At 42.5% G+C, this 20675-nt stretch overlaps 1 protein-coding gene across 3 annotated transcripts in view; it reads left to right on the plus strand.

The window, feature by feature from the left end:
• The window catches only part of OSBPL5 (oxysterol binding protein like 5), a 176950-nt gene that overhangs the window by 79743 nt on the left and 76532 nt on the right, over positions 1-20675 (plus strand). For all 3 annotated transcript variants that reach the window (XM_089654761.1, XM_089654759.1, XM_089654760.1), the window contains exons 5-9: positions 3678-3779; positions 9118-9321; positions 9406-9490; positions 11978-12149; positions 14872-15058. In XM_089654761.1, the coding sequence (XP_089510887.1) occupies positions 3678-3779; positions 9118-9321; positions 9406-9490; positions 11978-12149; positions 14872-15058 (750 nt within the window). The remainder of the gene's footprint in view (positions 1-3677; positions 3780-9117; positions 9322-9405; positions 9491-11977; positions 12150-14871; positions 15059-20675) is intronic.

Below are 20675 nucleotides of genomic sequence, written 5' to 3' on the forward strand. Positions count from 1 at the left end.
TGCTTCAGATATACACAAAATTGGATGAAAAAGACCGACTTCCATTAATGTTTTTTTTTCACATTTGTCGAGGCTTTTCGGTCGCACTTTGCCCCTGTGATGGAAACATTTCGATCAGATCTGCTTTAGTTTATTTTAGGGTACTTAGAGGTTTTTTCTTTTAATAAACCCATAGTGATGGTGTAAAAAGTGGCGCACACACTTAACAGTGATAAACTAATCATAAAAATAACAAATATAATAGAACATGATAGTCCAAAAAAAAAATCCTTAATATGTGGAAAAATATATATATATATAAATGTGAAACAAATATATATATATATATATATATATATAAATATATAATTTAAAAAATTAATGATTAATGTGAATCTAAATAAAACGTCACATATCTCCTAGATTGTAAGCTCCGAGGATCAGGGCCCTCCTATCCCTCTTGTATTGAACTGTATTGTTGCTGTATTGTCTCCCGTTATATTGTAAAGTGCTGAGCAAACTGTTGGCGCTATATAAATCCTGTATAATAATATAAATCCTGTATAATAATAATATATAAATCCTGTATAATAATATAAATCCTGTATAATAATAATAATAATAATAATATCTAAATCCACCATATAATACAATTATTATGTTGATTTCATTATATGGTGGATTTAGATATGTGACGTTTTATTTAGATTCACATTATTCATAAATTTTTTTCATTATATTTTTATAAATATATTTGTTTCAAATTTATACATATATATATATATATATATATATATATATATATATATATTTTTTTTTTTTTTTTTTTTTTTTTTTTCACATATAAATGATTTTTTTTATATATAAATATATGCTGAAAAAAAATGAATGATTAATGTGAATCTAAATAAAACGTCACATCTAAATCCACCAAATAATTAAATTATTATGTTGATTTCATTATATGGTGGATTTAGATATGTGACATTTTATTTAGTTTCACATTAATCATTAATTTTTTTTCATTATATATTTTGTTATATATTTGTTTCACATTTACAGTGGGGCAAAAAAGTATTTAGTCAGCCACCAATTGTGACCTCTGTGGAGTTTGGAGTGTGACTGTTTGAGGTTGTGGACAGTGCAGGACAGAGGAGCCTCTTAAAGAAGAAGGTACAGGTCTGTGAGAGCCAGAAATCTTGCTTGTTTGTAGGTGACCAAATACTTATTTTCCACCATAATTTGCAAATAAATTATTTCCAAATCAGCCAATGTGATTGTCTGGATTTGTTTTCTCATTTTGTCTCTTATAGTTGAGGTCTACCTATGATGCCAATTACAGGCCTCTCTCATCTTTGTAAGTGGGAGAACTTGCACAATTGGTGGCTGACTAAATACTTTTTTGCCCCACTATATATATATATATATATATATATATTTATTTTATTTTTTTTAATATATATATATATTTATTTTTTTTTCACATATTTATGATTTTTTTTTGGACTATCATGTTCTACTATATTTGTTATTTTTATGATTAGTTTATCACTGTTAGGTGTGTGCGCCACTTTTTACACCATCGCTGTGGGTTTAATTTTATTATTGTTGGATTTATTTTTATAGAGTGGCAGCAAGGGATGTTATGTTATTGACATTTCACATATGATTTAATTTATTTTTGCATCTTGTGCGATATTGTGTATTTCACTGTTGACTTTATACACTGGGTTTTGATTAAGCATTTTTCTTTTATTAACCACTTGCCCTCCAGAAAATCCCCCCCCCCCCTTCCTGATCAGGACATTTTTTTTTTTCCGATACGGTGCTGCGTTACTTTAACCGACAATTGCGCGGTCATGCAATGCTGCACCCAAATTAAATGTATGTCCTTCCCCCCCCCACAAATAGAGCTTCCTTTTGGTGGTATTTGATCACCCCTGTGCTTTTTATAACCCCAGCCCTATAAACAAAAAAAAAGACCGACAACAGATATTTTTTAGTTTTTTCTATAAAAATAAAAAAAAATCTAATTTCTTCATAAATTTAGGCCAAAATGTATTCTGCGACATGTCTTTGGTAAAAAAAAAAATTCCGATACGTGTAAATTAATTGATTTACGTGACAGTTATAGCGTTTACAAATGGCGGTATATATACTGGAATTTTTTTTTATACTATTATTGGCGGTGTAATATTCGATATAAATTGATATCTTTGCAGTTTGGACATGAACTAAAATATGGACATTTGCACAGCTAGGCAACTTCAACAGGGGCTAGGAAAATACACAACTTTGTTGACATTTGACTAGTAAGACCCCAGCCCCCACATCTGGACAGTGTGGTTACTGAAGGGGGAAGAGTGGAGTGCAGCACATGAAAGGATAAGAACAGTGCCCCATCATTGGTGTCAGTGGGAGGAATAGTGCCCCATCATTGGTGTCAGTGGGAAGAATAGTGCCCCATCTTTGGTTTCAATGGGGAGGAATAGTGCCCCATCATTGGTATCAGTGGGAGGAATAGTGCCCCATCATTGGCATCAATGGAGGGAATAGTGTCCCATCATTGGCGTCAGTGGAGGGAATAGTGCCCCATCATTGACATCAGTGGAGGGAATAGTGCCCCGTCATTGGTGTCAGTGGAGGGAATAGTGTCCCATCATAGGCATCAATGGAGGGAATAGTGTCCCATCATTGGTGTCAGTGGAGGGAATAGTGCCCCATCATTGGCATCAGTGGAGGGAATAGTGCCCCATCATTGGCGTCAGTGGAGGGAATAGTGCCCCATCATTGGTGTCAGTGGAGAGAATAGTGCCCCATCATTGGCATCAGTGAAGGGAATAGTGCCCCATCATTGGCATCAGTGGAGGGAATAGTGCCCCATCATTGGCGTCAGTGGAGGGAGTACTGCCCCATCATTGGCGTCAGTGGAGGGAATAGTGTCCCATCATTGGCGTCAGTGGAGGGAATAGTGCCCCATCATTGGCTTCAGTAGAGGGAATAGTGCCCCATCATTGGCGTCAGTGGAGGGAATAGTGTCCCATCATTGGTGTCAGTGGAGGGAACAGTGCCCCGTCATTGGCGTCAGTGAAGGGAATAGTGCCCCATCATTGGCGTCAGTGGAGGGAATAGTGCCCCATCATTGGCGTCAGTGGAGGGAATACTGCCCCATCATTGGCGTCAGTGGAGGGAATAGTGTCCCATCATTGGCGTCAGTGGAAGGAATAGTGTCCCATCATTGGCGTCAGTGGAGGGAATAGTGTCCCATCATTGGTGTCAGTGGAGGGAATAGTGTCCCATCATTGGTGTCAGTAGAGGGAATAGTGTCCCAAAATTGGTGTCAGTGGAGGGAATAGTGTCCCATCATTGGCGTCAGTGGAGGGAATAGTGTCCCATCATTGGCGTCAGTGGAGGGAATAGTGTACCATTATTGGTGTTAATGGGAGGATCAGTGCCCCAGGATAAAGGCAAGAAAGGGGCCTCCTTCCAGCCCTCAGGCCACAGTTCAGAGACCACTGGTTTAAAGGATTCGCATCATATATGGATATATTCCAGAAACTGGACATCACACTCAATCAATGTTGCATGGATGGGAGTTTCTGTCCAGCTTAACCCAAAAATCTTGAAATGTAAGGTTGTCGATAAAATTTTGAATGTACATATCTATTCAGTGACTGATCATCTTATTTTATTTGTAGGTGCAGAAGAAGAATTATCGGCAGGAGAAGAAGAGAGCCACTAAACAGCTATTCAGCGCTCTCAAAGATCCCAGTGTGGTGATTGTGGCAGACTGGCTGAAGGTTAATTTATAGAACAAATTCCATATGACCTCATGTAATAGCCAACTTGTAAGGGGCAAAAAGTATCAGCAGAAATCAGAAAATCCACTGCATGTGCCTCTCATCCAGTAATGTTTCTCCAAACTCCCTTATTACCTCTGACATTTTCATCCGGCCTTCTCTTGGGTTCAGCAGTATTGTCCATCTTGATTGGAGCTCCTTTGTTCTGGCACCCAAGTCTTACCCAATTAATTCTGGCACCCAAGTCTTACCCAATTCATTCTGGCAGCCAAGTCTTACCCAATTCATTCTGGCACCCAAGGCATGACGAGATTGTAAACTGAGCTGCACACTTTAGTGGAGGAATTTTGTTGGCGGCCATAGGGCAGCACAGTGGCTACATGGTTAGCACTTCCACCTGGCAGCACTAGGGTTGTTGGTTTGATTCCCAACCATGGCACCTCCTGCCTGGAGTTTGCATGTTCTCTCTGTGCCTGCATGGGTTTCCTCCTACACTCCAAAGACATGCTGGTAGGTTAATTGGCTCCTCTCTAAATTGTCCCTAGTATATGTATGTATGAATGTGAGTTAGGGACCTTAGATTGTATGCACCTTGAGGGTTAGGGACTGTTGTGAATGTAAAGCACTGCATAAACTGACGGCACTCTATAAATACCTGAAAGAAACAAATAAATGAGCAATGCCAACTTTTTTTCTTTACTGGAAAAGTTGCGACTAATGGTTGATTGTGATGGACAATGGTGGTGTTGGGTTATTGGTGAGAGGAAGATCTGGCAGAACTAGTATTGTCCATCAGTTACAAATTTTAAGGGTCCAAATAAAACATATACTTATTCAGTTTCGTCATTAATTGATAGGAAAACAAATGAATGACCATGAAATTACCACTTCATTGAACTGGTTAAAAATAATTAGGCCAACGAGGAGAGTTTAGAAGGGGAGCTACATGATTGAAGTGGAGAAGCTTTGGACATTAAACGGCTAATAGTGCTTGATGACAAACATGGATGGGTGAGGACTCTAATTGGTGACTCGGGGTGGAGTCAGGGGCGGACTGACCATTCGAGCACTCGGGCACTGCCCAAGGGCTCGGGGTCAGTAGGGGGCCCCATGAGATGCCTCTGGTACCTTTTTTTATAGGCTTTTTTGAGTTTGGGCAAGGACACAGGGGCCCCATGATCCCCTATTGCCCGGGGGCCCCATGAGTTGTCATTCCGCCCCTGGGTGGAGTTAATGTAACATATCTGGTGCTCATCCGGAGGTCAACCAGATGACTTGCTTAGGACAAGTTTGTAGGACAGCTACGTCTAAACTGTATCCTAATGCCCCGTACACACGATAAGAAAATCGTCTGAAAAATTTTGCAGGACCACTGATCGAATGATTTTCTTTTCATTGATGAGCACAATGTTTTAACCGATAACGATATTGTGAACAAAAAAATCCGGTTGAACAACAGTGAAAATTTTTGTCGTTTCGCATATTAACGACCGATTTTCTATGCAGTGGTATGACGGTCGTACAAAAAAAATCTATCAAGCGCTATCACGCATGAGCGGAAGCAGAAGATGACCCGGATGTTTATGTCCGAGGAAACACGAAGGAAAAATCCAAATGTTAAAAGTAGATCGGCCGAATGAGATCATGAAACCAGAATTCTGCAGATAATATTTTATGTATCACTATTTATGTATATAGGTCATGTAATAAATGATATTATACTCATTAAAACATAAAAACATCATAAACAGCGCAAATAATTAAATATAAACCTTGTGTCTTGTGGTGGAGTGGAGCCCTGGAGGTCTATCGGAAGGCTCTAGGATCCCTAAAATACCTAAGAGGCGTATATTTCACCAGAATATGGTGAGTGCGGTATATTTTGGGTAAAGCACTGATTTATGGTGGAAGCACACTTCTTTGGAACAAGGACTTCTTTTTGTTTTTTTATTTTTTTTATTTTTGTTCTTTGGCACTTTATATATTTTATTTTTTTTTCACAATTTTTCACGAGTTTTGGAGTGGGACTATTTGTATATATATATATAATTTTTATATGATTTATATTTAATTATTTGCGCTGTTTATGATGTTTTTATGTTTTTTGGTGTATTTTGCACTTATGTACAGCAGGATTTAATTTAAATTTTATTAATTTGGTACACATATTTCTTTGGCGCTGGGGATTTATGATTAAAGGATATTATACTCATTGCTGGTAATTGTTGTGTATATCGCTGCTTCTGGCCGGAAGGGTGCGGCTACAAGGTCACACGCACACTGCATCACTTCCGCTCCTACGGAAGACGTCAACACTACATATTGCCAGACGAACATTTTTTTTTAGATTGGTTAATGTGGGCAAGGATTTCGACCAACGAACGAACACCTCTCGGTCATCAGATGACCAGTCGGTCGATTTTCTAATCGTATATTCCCACCTTTAGGCAACACTTTTTTCTTACGTCAGCTCCATCTAGTGGCCGTAATGGGGTATTTTTATAATTTCAGTATTTCAGGAAAATACAGCATTATGGGCACTAGATGGAGTTGCTGATCATAAATAAAATAAACAAAAACTCAAAGCAATGATGATTAAAAAAACTCAAAGCAGTGTGATAGCTGAGGCATTACACAGCAATGTTTTTCATAAATGGACCCCTCGCATGTGGTGGCTATTAGTCTAGGTTCTTATGAGTGCTCATTTTTTGTGCGCACGTTACATATAGAACAGCCTATTCCTTTCAATCGGCTGACCTACTTACAAGAAATGCAGTGAAAGACGTCCCTGGCCCTTTTTTTAAAGTCACAAGAGTTTAAATGATGCTAGAGGGGTGTCAAGGTCCTACCTTTTCCCAGAGATTGTGCTTCATGTGCTGGCGCCCATCTTGGGTTTCTGTAGAGCATGGTGGGAGACTTTTATGCCTTCAGGTCTCTGAGGTCCATCTCCCAGAGGGGTGTGGCTGAGTACATATAAGCCTGTGATCCGCACATGCTATTTGCACTTGTGTCTTGTGTCTTTGTGTCGCTGCAGCTCTGTTTATACTCTCGTGTCTCTTCTGGAATCTGACTCGGCTTGTGACTAGACCATTCTCTGTGTTTTCCTTTGATCTGACCTTCTGTTGCTGAACCCGGCCCGTGACCTGTGATTCTCGTCTACTGTTCTGTACCGTTTTGTCCCGTTGTTGTCGACCCGGCCTGCCTGACTACGCTACTGTCATTCCTACCAGCTACGCCATAGGCGGCGGCCATTACCACAGCCGGGGTGTCTCGGGGGCCGCGACCTGGTTCCTGGCTGCGTCAAGTCCATCCCCACCATCAGGGGCCCTGGTGAAGGGCAGCCTGGGACTTAGACTCCGCACCCTGAGGGACTTCGGTCTGTTGGTGGTGGTTGTCGTCAGTCAGTGCGTTACCCTGCCACTAGGCCTACCTGTCCGTTCCACAGCCCTGCCCTGACAAGGGGCAAGTAGCACAAGTCTATAAAGTCCATGAAAGTTCAACTTCAGCAAATAGTCCTGTAATGCTATCCACATGCTCACTTAGGGCAACTATCTCAGAGTAGAAAGCAGCTTCTCTAATGGAACAAAATGTGAGAAAGAGGGTGCCCACTAAGTGTAGCATTAAAATCAATGATTTTTAAAGTGGATGATTTTATTGCTACACTTAGTGGGTGCCATGTTTTCTCTCTATTTTAACCATTAGCCGCCCGGCCAATGGCCGTTTGGCGGCTTCAGAAGTGTCTCTCCATTCCGGGTGCACGCCATTTGGCGTGCTCCCGCACATGCGCCGTTTGCGCTAATGCAGAGCGGCGCAGCAGTGCGATCTGTCACCGGCCGTGCACCTCGGACACGGCCGATGACAGATCCGAGTACCGGCTCCCGTTGCTGGTACCATGTGACCTGCTGTGACCAATCACAGCAGGTCACATGACAGTTGTATACAATGGATGGCTTCATTCATGATGCCATCCATTGTATACTAGTGCCTAGCTGTGAATGGTCACAGCTAATCACATGCACATGTCATGTGATTAGCTGTGACCAAATCACAGCTAAGCACAAAAAAAAAAAAAAAAAAGCTGAATGAATCGATTTCATTCAGGTAAATGCTTGCTTATAGCAAAGTAATTCTTTGCTATAAGCAAATTATGTAAAAAAAAAAAAAAAAAAAAATACTGATCACTCTCCCAAAGTAGTACAATGTTACTATGGTAACATTGTACTACTTTGGTCATAGTAAAATATGAAAAAAAAATCTTTAAAAAAAAAAAAAAATTTAATAAAAAATTAAATATAATAATAATAAAAAAAAATATATATATTTTTTTTTTCATACTGTCACCAGTCAGTGTCCCTGTTCACCGCCATGCTAGTTATATGATGACGCTGTACTGCACTGGTGACAGTATGTAAAAAAAAAAATAGTGAAAATGATTTTTTTAATTTTTTCATTTTCCGAAAAATTATGACAAAAAAATACAACTTCAAAAAACTCGCCATGCCTCTTATGAAGTACGTCGGACTGTCTACTCTGCAAAAAGGGGTCATTTGGGGGATATCTGTACTGTCCTGACATTCTTGGACCTCAAGAAATTAGATTGGCTGTCAGTACTTCAGGATTGATCAATAATCAGATCTATACCATAGTTTGTGAACTCTATAACTTTCCTACAAACTACAAAATACATCCTAATTTGGGTTATTTTCACCAAAGACATGGAGCAGAATACATCTCGGCCTAAATTTATGAAGAACAATTATTTATTTGTAAACTTTTATAACAGAAACAAAGAAAAATGTGTTTTTTTTTCCAAATTTTTGGTCTTTTTTTGTTAATTTAGCAAAAAATAAAAACCCCAGCGGTGATTAAATACCACCAAAAGAAAGCTCTAGTTATGTGAAGAAAATGATAAAACGTTAGTTTGGGTACAATGTTGTATGACCGCGCAATTGTCATTCAAAGTGTGAGAGCGCTGAAACCTGAAAAATGGCCTGGGGAGGAAGGTGTAAAATTGCCCGGTATTGAAATGGTTAAAGTCCCACCACACTGAACCACAAACTAAGAAATAATGGCTGCCCTGTGGTCTGCTAAGGAGCAGTACATTTCTCCACATGTCGGGAACATGCACAATTTTGCGGACGTTCCTCAGTAATGTGAACTAAGCCTTAGAGTGAAGTATTTATATGATGTTTGCGTTGGTATTGTATTTGTTAATAAAAAGGTGCTGTGGGATGCTAAAATTTCCATTTTGGTGGTTGGGTGTACTTGGGCCTAGACACTTTGTACATTACATAATGCATGCAACTTTTTGACTAGTGTTTTATTTATTTTTTTTAAGATTCGTGGATCACTGAAAAGCTGGACAAAACTGTGGTGCGTGCTAAAGCCGGGGCTGCTCCTGATTTATAAAACACCAAAGATTGGACAATGGGTGGGGACGTTACTCCTCCACTCCTGTGAGCTGATTGAAAGACCCACCAAAAAAGATGGCTTCTGTTTTAAACTTTATCACCCTCTGGATCAGTCCATATGGGCAGTGAAGGTATATAAGGTTCAATGAATATTAAAACTCTGCTGATGGCTTGTACCCCTTCCAATGTAACAGCGCCTGTATGGTGTGTTTCAGGGTCCGAAAGGTGAGAATGTCGGGTCCATCACTCTACCTCTACCTAGCAGTCACTTGATATTCCGAGCAGCGTCTGAATCAGATGGTAAGATTGAAAATTATCACAGCGGAAAGCAAAACCCTCTATTTGTTAGGACCAGGATCACCTGCTTCCCAGAGTGGGTATAGTTCCAGTGTCTCCCAGCAGCCAGCAGTTTCCAGTATTCAGTCTGCACCTGATGCTGGCTGCTGGGAGGGTGTTTAGTCCCTCCTCTACTAGTGCCTCTCACATCAGTCTTTTGCTTTGCTGCCAGGTACTGCTAGCCGTTTATTCTTTCCTGCTCTTGATTGTGCTTTTTTCCTTGTACCTATACCCTGGACCCTGCTGCCTTGTTCCTAACCCCCTTTGTTCTTGATCCCTGTTTTGTTTTCCCCTTCCTATATCTTCCCTGCACCTCCAGTTTTACCCTGTTTTCCTGTGTTCCCCATTTGTATGTATTGTATATAGTTAGTTTGCTAGTTAAGCTTTCTGTTTCTCTGTTAGGTTGTTTAGTTAGGTATTTTGTCACTAGGTTTTTTGTTCACTTATATCTTTATGTTTGCGGTTTGCTGGTGTTTGGTTGGATTTTGGTTTCACTGCTAATAAATCCTACTTTAAATATTAAAGTGTTACTAAACCCAGGACCCTGCATTCACTATATCTGCTCTCCCCAGACCCTGAATTCACTATATCTGGTCTCCCCGGACCCTGCATTCACTATATCCGCTCTCCCCAGACCCTGCATTCACTATATCTGGTCTCCCTGGACCCTGCATTCACTATATCCGGTCTCCCCGGACCCTGCATTCACTATATCTGGTCTCCCCGGACCCTGCATTTACTATATCTGGTCTCCCCGGACCCTGCATTTACTATATCTGGTCTCCCCGGACCCTGCATTCACTATATCTGGTCTCCCCGGACCCTGCATTCACTATATCTGGTCTCCCCGGACCCTGCATTCACTATATCCGCTCTCCCCAGACCCTGCATTCACTATATCTGGTCTCCCTGGACCCTGCATTCACTATATCCGGTCTCCCCGGACCCTGCATTCACTATATCTGGTCTCCCCGGACCCTGCATTTACTATATCTGGTCTCCCCGGACCCTGCATTTACTATATCTGGTCTCCCCAGACCCTGAATTCACTATATCTGGTCTCCCTGGACCCTGCATTCACTATATCTGGTCTCCCCTGACTCTGCATTCACTATATCCAGTCTCCCCGGACCCTGCATTCACTATATCTGGTCTCCCCGGACCCTGCATTCACTATATCCGGTCTCCCTGGAGCCTGCATTCACTATATCCGCTCTCCCCGGACCCTGCATTCACTATATCTGGTCTCCCCGGACCCTGCATTCACTATATCCGCTCTCCCCGGACCCTGTTTTCACTATATCCGCTCTCCCCTGACTCTGCATTCACTATATCCGCTCTCCCCGGACCCTGCATTCACTATATCCGCTCTCCCCGGACCCTGCATTCACTATATCCGCTCTCCCCGGACCCTGCATTCACTATATCCGCTCTCCCCGGACCCTGCATTCACTATATCCGGTCTCCCCGGACCCTGCATTCACTATATCTGGTCTCCCCGGACCCTGCATTCACTATATCCGCTCTCCCCGGACCCTGTTTTCACTATATCCGGTCTCCCCTGACTCTGCATTCACTATATCCGGTCTCCCCGGACCCTGCATTCACTATATCCGCTCTCTCTGGACCCTGTATTCACTATATCCGGTCTCCCCTGACTCTGCATTCACTATATCTGGTCTCCCCGGACCCTGCATTCTCTATATCTGGTCTCCCCAGACCCTGCAGTCACTAAATCTGCTCTCCCCGGACCCTGCATTCACTATATCTGGTCTCCCCGGACCCTGCATTCATTATATCCGCTCTCCCCGGACCCTGCATTCATTATATCTGCTCTCCCCGGACCCTGCATTCATTATATCTGGTCTCCCCGAATGCAGGGTCCGGGGAGACCGGATATAGTGAATGCAGGGTCCGGGGAGACCGGATATAGTGAATGCAGGATCCGGGGAAAGCAGATATAGTGAATGCAGGGTCCGGGGAGACCAGATATAGTGAATGCAGGGTCCGGGGAGACCAGATATAGTGAATGCAGGGTCCGGGTAGAGCGGATATAGTGAATGCAGGGTCTGGGGAGACCAGATATAGTGAATGCAGGGTCCGGGGAGAGCAGATATAGTGAATGCAGGATCTGGGGAGACCGGATATAGTGAATGCAGGGTCCGGGGAGAGCGGATATAGTGAATGCAGGGTCCGGGGAGACCAGGTATAGTGAATGCAGGGTCCAGGGGTTTAGTAACACTTTAATGTATATGTCACTCCCACAGTAGGAGAATATTGATATGTAAATGGCCACTACATACATTTTGTAAAGCGCTGCACAAACTGTTGGCACTCTATAAATCCTGTATAATAATAATATATTCATGTGTTTATTTTTGCCGGCTACACCAATTCTATTTCTGTTTGATCTAATATGCAGAATTGAAATGCCTGCCTTCTGCATTTCAGGGCGATGTTGGATGGATGCTCTTGAATTGGCTCTCCGCTGCTCCAGTTTATTCAAGATTAATTTGCCTAAACATGGAAAGGACGGTGAAGTTGTGTCGCCGACCGATTTAAATCACACCGGACTTTATACGCTGCTCCAAGTGTCAACCGTTTCCGAGCAGGAACTCTTCCAGTAAGATTTCCAGTTAATCAACAGCAAAATGTAATTACATGTGATAGGCTGACTCCAGGCAGTTCTAAAAGACACAAGTTAATGCATTTCTCTATTCACTAATACATTAATAGATGCATTTTTAAATACAAGTAGAAGTCAATGCAGTGCAAGGAGCATGCTGATTGAAGAGAAATGAGCTCATCAGTCTACTGCTTCTCCTTTCACTGTCCAGTTACGGGCTGGGGGAGGGACAACACCTATAAGTGTTACTTAAAGCGGAGCTCCACCCAAAAGGGGAAGTTCCACTTTAAGGACTGCTTCCCCGCTCCACATTAAGGATTGGCACCTTTGGGGGGTGGGGGTGAGCAGGTGCCCGAATTTGACAGGTACCCGCTCCCACTTCTGGTCTGATAGCCGAGGCGATCGGAGACGGAAGGTGTCCTCCCTGTAGTCTTTTGGAACACGTGACAGGTCCCAGAAGACTACAAGACCATTCATGAACCACATCACTACTCACGCATGCGCAGTGGGTACCCATCTGTGAAGCCGCAAGCTATCACAGCCGGGTGCCCACACTGGAGATGCCGGCCTCCTGGAAAACAGGACGGCCGGTGAAACGGGCTGCAGGGGACACACTGCGGGACCAAGGGACAGCGTGAGTGGAACTCCACTTTAAAGTGGAGTTCCAGCTGAAAAAAAAAAAGTCAGCAGCTACAAAAACTGTAGCTGCTGACTTCTAAAATACAGACATTTACCTGTCCCTCGGTCCTGCAGTGTCCTCACCACAGCTGGTTTCACCGGCTGTCTTCTCTCCCTGGCACCAGCATCATCAGTGTGGGGCACCGACTGTGACAGTTTGCGGCTTGACAGCCGGGTGCCCACTGCGCATGTGCTAGAAGCGCTGCTCTTTGTGAATGGTCCCATAGTCTTCTGGGACCTGTCATGTGTCCCAGAAGACTACGGGGAGGGAGGTGGGGAGGACAACTTCCGCTTCCGATTGCCTAGGTGATCACAGCGGAAGTAGGAGCGGGTACCTGTCAAATTCGGGTACCCGCTCTCCAAAGATGCCAATCCCTAATGGGCAGTGGGGGAGAAAGCATTAAAGCGGAACTTTCCCTTTTGGGTGGAACTCCACTTTAATCACAGCAGGGAAAAATAAGGTCTCTTGTCCCGCCATATAGAGCTGTGCTTTGTGGCAGAGCTGTGTAAATCTCAGGAGTGGATTCACAGAAATACAAATCCTTTGGCAGCTAAAACAGCTTTCATATATGTTTTCCAACACCGTATTAAGCTGCTTGCCTGGAGTTTACTCTTAAAGTTGAACTATAGGCAATTGTTTTAATTTTGGATAGAGTAATGCCGGCCATAGAGGGGTCAAAAATCAGCCGTTTTTAAAAAAAAACAAAAAATCGTTTGTTCGATCAGCCGACGTTACCACCAACGGTAAAAAAAAATTGGCCGATTTTCATCCCGTCTATGGCCGGCATTTAACCCCATAATTACTTCTGTCCCTTGTAGAGACAGGAGAGCAATACATAAGAATAATAAAAGAAGAACAAGAAGAATCAGAAGAAGAAGAAGAAGTCCAGTTCGCTATTATATTTTATATGAAAAAGTCTTGCGGTTGCAACAATGTATCCATTTGTATCTATTTCGGATGCAGATGTTTTAATTTGGATACAAATGGATACATTGTTGTAACTGCAAGACTTTTTCATATAAAATATAATAGTGGACTGGAATTCTTCTTCTTCTTTTTCTTCTTCTTCTTATTTAAATTCTTATTATTATTCTTTTTCTTCTTCTACTTCTTCTTTTTCTTCTTCTTTTTCTTCTTCTTCTTTTTCTTCTTCTTGCAGGTCACGGCCCATGCGCAGATTTTTTATCGGTAAAACGATCAGCCAATTTGTCTATCATTGCCGGGAAAATCGGCCGCAAATTTTCCAACATGCCCGATAAATAAAATGTGCAAAAAGCCAAAAAAACGGCAGACCAATTAACCCACTAATGGTGCGAAAATCGACCGATTTTCGACCCGTCTATGGCCGGCATAAGGAAGGTTTTTTTTTGCCATTTGTGTCCAATTTGAGAGATTTCCCTTCATTTCCTGTTCCATAGTCCAAAAAGTGAGAGGAAATCCCTGCAAACTGTAGGAATCCCAGGTCACCAGAACTAGTGTCGCCATTAGAAGATTTCCCCTCTATTAGTTTTCCAAGGACAACCCAAAATTTGGGATTTTCTTTTACTTTCACTTTCAATGATAACAGTAAACTGGACAAATAGAGAGGGTGAACCTCCCTAACAGGGACAAGGACAGCAATAAAAACCTAAGAGGGGGTCTTATCCCCCTTCAATCTGTTAAAAACTAACAAAAAAAACCTTGAATTTTTCATTACAGATTTAAAGCACATTTACATTTATGCAGTGTGGTGACGCATGACAAAATATGTGTTTTGCTGCATGTTAGCACATGACTCCGTAGTGCCATTTTAAAAAAGTTATACAACCGGTTTTTGCATTGTTACATTTATTTGCTCATTCCCTCTAGTGTTCTCTACAATTGTTACATTGAATTACTGAAAGACAAATGCATTTCCTATGCTCCTCAGCTCCATCTAGTGGTCATAGTGTGGTATTTTACTACTGTCCATAATAAAAGAACATTTGTTCAGAAGAGACAATCCCCTAAACATTTGTTTTTTTGCTCAATTTACACAGAACAAATGTACATTATTTTTAGGCTTAACGAAATCATTCCGGAAAATGATGCTTTCTCGGACAAGTCTGAAAGAGATAACATAGAAGAATCAGAAAATGAGCACAGCAGGAAAACCAGCGAGAGTGACCAGTCTGAGCTACATGGAGAGATCTCGTTGGACCGGGAAGGGACCACCTACATGGAAGAGCTGTATGAGGAATTTGGGGAGGTACGATGGTGATTCAGAGTAGCTGTATGTAGTTAACATGAAATTGATACAAAAAGCAGGAAGAGACGGCAACTCCAAAATCCTCATGAAAGCTTTATTAGTGATACAGGGGTGACATGGCGCGTTTCGGCAAGTATTCTTGATCATAGCATAGTGCTTAATAAAAGAAATAACATATATATACATACACATACACTATATTGCCAAAAGTATTGGCCCCGCCCTCCAAATAATTGGATTTAGGTGTTCCAATCCCCTCCATGGCCACAGGTGTATAAAATCATCACTTAGGCATGCAGACTGCTTCTACAAACATTGGTGAAAGAATGGGTCGCTCTCAGGAGCTCAGTGACTCCAAGCGTGGTCCCGTGATAGGTGGCCACCTGTGTAATAAGTCCATCCGTGACATTTCCTGGCTACTAAATATTCCACGCTCAACTGTTAGTGGGATTATAACAAAGTGGAAGCAACTGGGAACAACAGCAACTCAGCCACCAAGTGGTAGGCCACGTCACATGACAGGGCGGGGTCAGCGCATGCTGAAGCGCACAGTGCGCAGAAGTCGCCAACTGTCTGCAGAGTCAATAGCTAAAGACCTCCAAACTTGGTGTGTCCTTCAGATTAGCACAACAACAGTGCGTAGAGAGTTTCATGGAATGAGTTTCCATGCCCGAGCAGCTGCATCCAAGCCTTACATCACCAAGTACAATGCAAAGCGTTGGATGCAGTGGTGTAAAGCACGCTGCCACTGGACTCTAGAGCAGTGGAGACGTGTTCTCTGGAGTGACCATTCATGCTTCTCTGTTTGACAATCTGATGGACATGTCTGGGTTTGGTGGTTGCCAGAAGAACAGTACTTACCTGACTGCATTGTGCCAAGCAGGGGCGTACTGACAACACATTGGGCCCCCGGGCAATAGGGGATCATGGGGCCCCTGTGTCCTTGCCCAAACTCAAAAAAGCCTATAAAAAAGGTACCAGGGGCATCTTATGGGGCCCCCTACTGACCCCTGGGACCTCGGGCAGTGCCCGAGTTTCCAAATGGTCAGTCTGCCCCTGGTGCCAAGTGTAAAGTGTGGTGGAGGGGCATTATGGCGGGGGTTTGCTTTTCAGGGGTTGGGCTTGGCCCCCTTGTTCCAGTGAAGGGAACTCTTAAGGCGTCAGCATACCAAGACATTTTGGACAATTTCATGCTCCCAACTTTGTGGGAAGAGTTTGGGGATGGCCCCTTCCTGTCCCAACATGACTACCCACCAGTGCACAAAGCAAGGTCCATAAAGACATGGAGGAGCCAGTTTGGGGTGGAGGAACTTGACTGTCCTGCACAGAGTCCTGACCTCAACCCCATAGAACACCTTTGGGATGAATAAGAGCGGAGACTGTGAGCCAGGCCTCCTCCCCCGACATCAGTGCCTGACCTCACAAATGTGCTTCTGGAAGAATGGTCCAACCTTCCCATAGACACCCTCCTAAACCTTGTGGACGGCCTTCCCAGAAGAGTTGAAGCTCTTATAGCTGCAAAGGGCGGGGCCAACTCAATATTGAACCCTACGGACTAAGACTGGGGGGCCATTAAAGGTCATGTGCGTGTAAAGGCAGGGGGCCAATACTTTTGGCAATATAGTGTATATATGTGGATATGTGCATACACAAAGCTCCACCCAAAAGAGGACGGGTCTGAACAATTAACACAATCACATAATTAAAAACAATATGAGCAAGGACCAAATAAGTGACACAGGTTTGGTAATATAAATGGTAGATCCAAAACTCCAATCGTCACAATAAATAGATACCTGTAGAGATGGTAAAAAGATAAATGAGACCATAGGATGTGTAATATATCTATCTATTTTAAAAATACTGTAGCAAACACAGCAGCAACCACAAAACAGTAATCTCCCGATCCACTGGGGAAGAACATAAAATTCAGCAATTTATTAACTGCGGAAACAAAAATGTCATTTATCTCATTGAGTGCACTGCATGCATGATACAATATGTTGGGTGCACAGCCAGGTCTCTCCGCATTAGGATTGGGGAGCATTATAATGGGGCCATTTATATGGAGGAAAGAAATACATCTCAGGTCTCTAGACATTTTAAACATGTACATGCAGGCAATATGCAATCCTTTTCCTTCTGTAGGATAGAAAGGGATACAAAAAAATCTCTTCGTGATGGTGATTTCCATCTCAAGTTGTCTGAGAGATTGAGGTTTGGTGGATTTTCACCCTAGGTACTAGAAGTCCAGTCGGTATGAATTTAAGATGGGATGTGGATCTCTTTTTAAAATAGAGCGCTATATTAGACATCCTATGGTCTCAGTTATCTTTTTCCCATCTTCTTTTTTCCATCTCTATAGGTATCGAGTTAATGAGAGGATTTGAGTTTTGGATCTGCCATTTATATTGCCAAACCTGTGTCACTTATTTGGTCCTTGCTCGTATTGTTTTTAATTATGTCATTGTGTTAATTGATCCGACCCGTCCTCTATTGGGTGGACCTTTGTGTATGCACATATATATATATATATATATATATATACAGTTGTGTTCAAAATAATAGCAGTGTGTTGAAAAAAGTGACTAAAGCTCAAAATCCTTCTAATAGCTTTTATTTCCATCCACACAAATGCATTGGGAACACGACACATTCTATTCCAAATCAAAACATGAAGAAAAATACATCAAATTTGTGTTGTTCCTCTAAAAAAATTGAAGAAAAGTGAATATTAGACGGTTCAAAAAAAAGCAGTGTTTGTATTCTTCTTTACAAACTCAAACATTCACTATATAAACTGAAAAATGTTTGAAGATTTTGCTTTCCTTTGAATGACTTCATGAATATTTGGTTGTAGTCGCACTGTTTCTGAGAACTGCTGTACATCTGTGTTGCATGGAGTCAGCCAACTTCTGGCCCCTGTGATCAGGTATTCCAGCCCAGGATGATTGGACCACATTCCACAGTTCTTCTCTATTTCTTGGTTATGCCTCAAACGGCATTTTTGATGTCACCCCACAAGTTTTCTATTGGATTAAGATCCGGGGATTGGGCTGGCCACTCCATAACGTCAATCTTGTTGGTCTGGAACCAAGATGTTGCACGTTTACTGGTGTGTTTGGGGTCGTTGTCTTGTTGGAACACCCATTTCAAGGGCATTTCCTCTTCAGCATAAGGCAGCATGACCTCTTCAAGTATTCTGATGTATTCAAACTGATCCATGATCCCTGGTATGCGATAAATAGGCCCAACACCGTAGTATGAGAAACATCCCCATATCATGATGCTTGCACCACCATGCCTCACGGTCTTCACAGTGTACTGTGGCTTGAATTCAGTGTTTGGGGGTCGTTTGACAAACTGTCTCTTCTTTTATTAGGCACTATGCTATGATCATGCTGAAACGCGTCGGCGTGCTTTATATCACTCCTGTATCACTAATTAAGCTTTTATGAGGATTTTGGTGTTGCCGGTTCTTGATCCGGCATCCACCTTGGATCCCACTGCTGAATCAAGTGTGTTTCCTGTTTAAGCGCTGCTTCTCTGTTATCACATTCATTAAAAGGGGAATTGAACCCATCAATTTAAAGGTCTCTTAAAACAGTTGCTTTCAAGGCTTGCTGTAAATGATAACTGTCATAAGGGTTTATTTACTAAAGCTGGAGAGCGCAAAATCAGGCTCATTTCTGCATAGAAACCAATCAGCTTCTAACTTCAGCCTGTTCAATTAAAGCGGAATTTCAGCTGAAAAAAAAAAATCAGCAGCTACAAGAACTGTAGCTACTGACTTTTAAAATACAGCCACTTACCTGTCCCTCGGGTCAACGGTGTTCTCACCACCGCTGGTTTCACCGGCTGTCTTCTCTTCCTGGCGCCAGCATCTTCAGTGTGGGCACCTGGCTGTGACAGCTTGCGGTTTCACAGCCAGGTACCCACTGCGCATGCGTGAGAAGCTCTGTGCTTTGTGAATGGCCCCGTAGTCTTCTGGGACCTGTCACATGTCCCAGAAGACTACGGGGAGGGAGGGGATGAGGACAACTTCTGCTTTTGAATGCCTATGCGATCACAGCAGAAGTGATAGCGGGTACCTGTCAAATTCGGGTACTTGCTCCCCCCGCTCCCTAAAGGTGTCAATCCTTAATGGGGAGCGGGGGGAAAAGCATTAAAGCGGAACTTCCCCTTTTGGGTGGAGCTCCGCTTTAAGATTTGCCAATAAAACGTGGAATCTGATTGGTTTCTAGGCAGAAGTGAGCGTGATTTTGCTTTGCACTCTCCAGCTTTCGTAAATAAACCCCATAGTTGCTCAAAGTGGAACTGCACTGCATCTGAGCACCACAAACCAAAAATCCTATTTACATCCTTGTTAATATTCAAAGCAAACTTCTCCTATCCATCCATGTCTCCGTGCTTTATTTATCTGAGAATCACTTTTTTGGTTGTGGCCATCTTGAGTAAGGGCAGATGATTCATGTAACATTTACTTCCTGGAATCCATCTGCCCTTAATGCAAGCTGAGAATCCTCACTCCCCTCCTGAAGACTCATGGGATGTAAGACATCATTTACCTAGGCAGGAAACTAGGAAGTAACTAAAGAAATGTAAAAAAAAAGTTTTAAACGCGTAAATATGATATACTTTCCTATCTATTTACAAATGCTAGCAGTATATGGATTAGAACTATTAACTATTACTAACTATTAAAAAATGTTGGATGAGAGAGTGAAGTTCCACTTTAAGCTCTCTTCTGAACTGTCAAGCCATCAAATGGCTGGTGTCATAGCTGATCACATGTGCTCACTATGGCAATCGCAGATAAAACAGAGTCTAAAGCCTCGTACACAAGATGAGATTATCAGACGAATGAGCGAAAATAAATAGGTTACTAAAGTTATGAAAAAACTCATAGGACAGAATAAAAATGAATGTAATGTATTTGTATTGTACACTGCTGAAAAAAATTAAAGGAACACATTATAACCAAAGTGTAGCATCAAGTCAATGACACTTCTGTGATATTGATCTGGTCAGGTAAGTAGCAGTGGGGGGTTGTTAATCAGTTTCAGCTGCTTTGGTGTTAATGAAATTAACAACAGGTGCACTAGATGGGCAACAATGAGATGACCCCCAAAACAGGAATGGTTTTACAGGTAGAGGCCACTAACATTTTGTTCCCTACTCATCTTTTCTGACTGTTTTTCACTGATTTGCATTTGGCTAGGGTCAGTGTCACTACTGGTAGCATGAGGCCATACCTGGACACTACAGAGGTTGCATAGGCAGTCCAACTCCTCCAGGATGGCACATCAATACGTGCCATTGCAATTGTTTGCAGTGTCTCCCAGCACAGTCTCAGGAGCATGGAGGAGATTCCAGGAGACAGGCAGTTACTCTAGGAGAACTGGGCAGGGACATAGAAGGTCCTTAACCCATCAGCAGGACCAGTATCTGCTCCTTTGTGCAAGGAGGAACAGGATGAGCACTGCCAGAGCCCTACAAAATGACCTCCAGCAGGCCACTGGTGTGAATGTCTCTCACCAAACAATCAGAAACTGACCTCATAAGGGTGGCCTGAGGGCCCGACATCCTCTAGTGGGCCCGGTTCTCACTGCCCGGC

This window comes from Staurois parvus, unplaced genomic scaffold (genome assembly GCF_062004578.1).
Source record: "Staurois parvus isolate SC_StPar_1 unplaced genomic scaffold, SC_StPar_1.0 ptg000796l, whole genome shotgun sequence".
Taxonomy (NCBI): domain Eukaryota; kingdom Metazoa; phylum Chordata; class Amphibia; order Anura; family Ranidae; genus Staurois; species Staurois parvus.